The sequence below is a fragment of the Austrofundulus limnaeus genome, unplaced genomic scaffold (genome assembly GCF_001266775.1).
Source record: "Austrofundulus limnaeus strain Quisiro unplaced genomic scaffold, Austrofundulus_limnaeus-1.0 Scaffold591, whole genome shotgun sequence".
NCBI classification, from domain to species: domain Eukaryota; kingdom Metazoa; phylum Chordata; class Actinopteri; order Cyprinodontiformes; family Rivulidae; genus Austrofundulus; species Austrofundulus limnaeus.
Window position 1 is genome coordinate 273563 of NW_013952993.1, and position 2482 is coordinate 276044.

At 44.6% G+C, this 2482-nt stretch overlaps 1 protein-coding gene across 2 annotated transcripts in view; it reads right to left on the minus strand.

The window, feature by feature from the left end:
• Positions 1 to 2155, minus strand: part of pacs1 (phosphofurin acidic cluster sorting protein 1) — a gene marked incomplete at its 3' end in the record, with an annotated part of 100066 nt that extends 97911 nt beyond the window's left edge. For both annotated transcript variants that reach the window (XM_014026808.1, XM_014026807.1), the window contains 1 exon segment: positions 1572 to 2155. In XM_014026808.1, coding sequence (XP_013882262.1) covers positions 1572 to 1720 — 149 coding nt within the window.
• Between the last annotated feature and the right edge of the window lie 327 nt (positions 2156 to 2482).

Genomic DNA, 2482 nt, shown 5'->3' on the forward strand with positions numbered 1-2482 from the left:
TTTGGACATATGTTTTTTTTTTTTTTTTTTTTTTTTGGTTTTTTTTGTACTAATTAGGTTAGTTTGAATGATGAATTTGACTTCTGGTTCGGGTTAGGGACTAGGGAATGGGATGTCCCGATCCAGACTTTTTGGCTCCTGATACAATCCGATTTTTTTAATGATTAGTCTTTCCGATACTGATCCGATAGCTTTATTTCTTTATTTCTTTCCAAGTGTCAAGGTTGGTAGTATTAAAGCGAGCCCTGCTGCTCCCACCACCAGAAACATCCAGTTTGCAAATTTTGCAAGATGCAGTTTCAGCATCGTTGTTTTCCATTGAAAAGTGTTCCCACACCGTGGACTTGGTTGCATACTTGTGTGCGTCTTGACTTAACAGCAAGTTGTAAAGCATGATGATGCTGAAAAATGTCGTGAAAACTGGATCGGCTCGATCACATGACTAAATCCCATTCTACCCGATATTCAAAAAATGGCCATATCTGCCACCGATACTGAGTATCTGATCAGGACAACCCTATTAGGGACTCGCCTCCATTCAGGAAATCCACACATGGCAGTCGGCTAGAAGAGCAGCCGGCAAGGAACCACTTCTGGAGTCATTTCAGCGACAACTTTAGAGAACAGACAAGGCTCATGGATCAGAAATCTCCTCAAGTTGGATCGGAAAATTCCCATCTGCTAATGATGTTGATATTAAAGCCTGATGCAGACACTGGATCGGCCCCATCACTAGTTAAGATCATCAAAAACCTCAACTCCGAGACCTGGATATAAAAAGTTTTTGTGTCCAAGAAAACAACCAGTGTTGTCATGTACATGAATGGCTGTAACGCAACAGAAATGCCAGTTTCACTTAAAAACAATCATTTTAGTGGCAGCCCAAGAAACTAATTCATGACCATGGTTTTGACTCTGCCCTGGCAAATATGGGTTAAACTACAGACAAGAGCCTGATACGTCTTATCACACAAGAAAGGCCAAGTGCTTCTCTTTTCACATACGTCAGACAGCTGACAGCCATTACAGACCCCACTGTTGAGTGTTTCAGTCAAACAATGACCCCCTGTTTCAGTCTTTTGTTTCACACGCTGCACGTCTGGAGTGGCTGAAGTGGCTTTGCCTCTGCTGACCTTGATGCAATGCCCTCATCATAACCTCACACACAAACACACCTACTGCACGTGCCATTTCAGACACATCATGCAGTGTACACATTGAGTTGTAGCTGAAGTCGGTCATCAAACGCATGGTTTTTGGTGGGGGCGTGCACAGATCAGATGTGCAAGAACAGAAGCCATGCTCTGGCATAAACTGTTTTATTGTGATAACATAGTATCAGCAGGTTTCCATGCATTTAGGTTCATAATGATAGTTTAAAAAGGTCCAAAAGGTCACAAATGTGCCCAACAATGGGCTTCCTAAGCGTTAGATCTCATGCTAAAGCAAGGGTCAGGGTAATTACCCCAGAAGGTCATTGTAATGAGGTGAACAGTCTGAAAAAGAGGCACCCCRTGTGTCTGTTTGCGGGCCCTGTAAGAGTAAACACAGCCTCCCCAACCCTCACATACCTCGGCACACAGCTGGGCGAGGAGCGGTCCACCTCCCAGGTCGCGTACAGGTTCATGTGGACCGGCCGGTTGGAGGTGATGCTCACCGGCTTGGAGGGCTGCGGCGAAGGGACGCCCCCAGTCCGCTGGAGCCCTCCTCGCTCCGACATCCTGGAGGCTGAAAGAGACGGCGCTAACAAAGGCGGAGAGGAAAGGGGGAGGAAAATACTCGAAGCAGTCTTTGCCTTTCTCCGTGACTGTGTCGTCGGTCCTTCTTCCTTTCACCCCCTTTTTTTCTCTCTCWGTTTCAGTCTCCGGACTGGTGCAACACGCGTTAAAGGAAAGTTGATTCTGGTGGGCGCTAATCAAACGGGAAGCCGTGAAAACATTCTCGTGGCTCGAGRAGGTTGTAGCGAAAATACACGGGCAGGTAATTCCCGTGCGTGTCCCGCTGCAGTAACTTCGRCTCGGCTTGGTGGCTGGTGTTTATCGGTGCAGGAAGCGGAAATTTGTCTCGGAGAAGTGGCACAGCGAGCAACAGAAGACGAGAACAACGCCTCTTCTGTCGGAGAACGTAAAGCAAGTCCTGACGAGTCCTCGTGAGAGCGGGGAGTTTCGATTCTTTTCCGGGATTCAAACCTTTTGACTCCGTTCACCAAAAAGAGTCGGTTCTTTCTGCACTTATTTAAAGCTTTCATAATTACTGTATTTATTCATGTATAATACTAGAAATTTAACCCTAAAAATCATCCATAAAGAGGGGGGTAGTATTATACACGGGTTATTGATAATTAGATTTTTTATTGCTTTTTTATCTAAAAAAAAAAAAGATGATCGTGTTATACTCAAAATCATATTATACACAAATAAATACAGTAAGACACGCATATGTAGAATCCAAATCATAATACCTTTATTGTAACTGTAAAGCA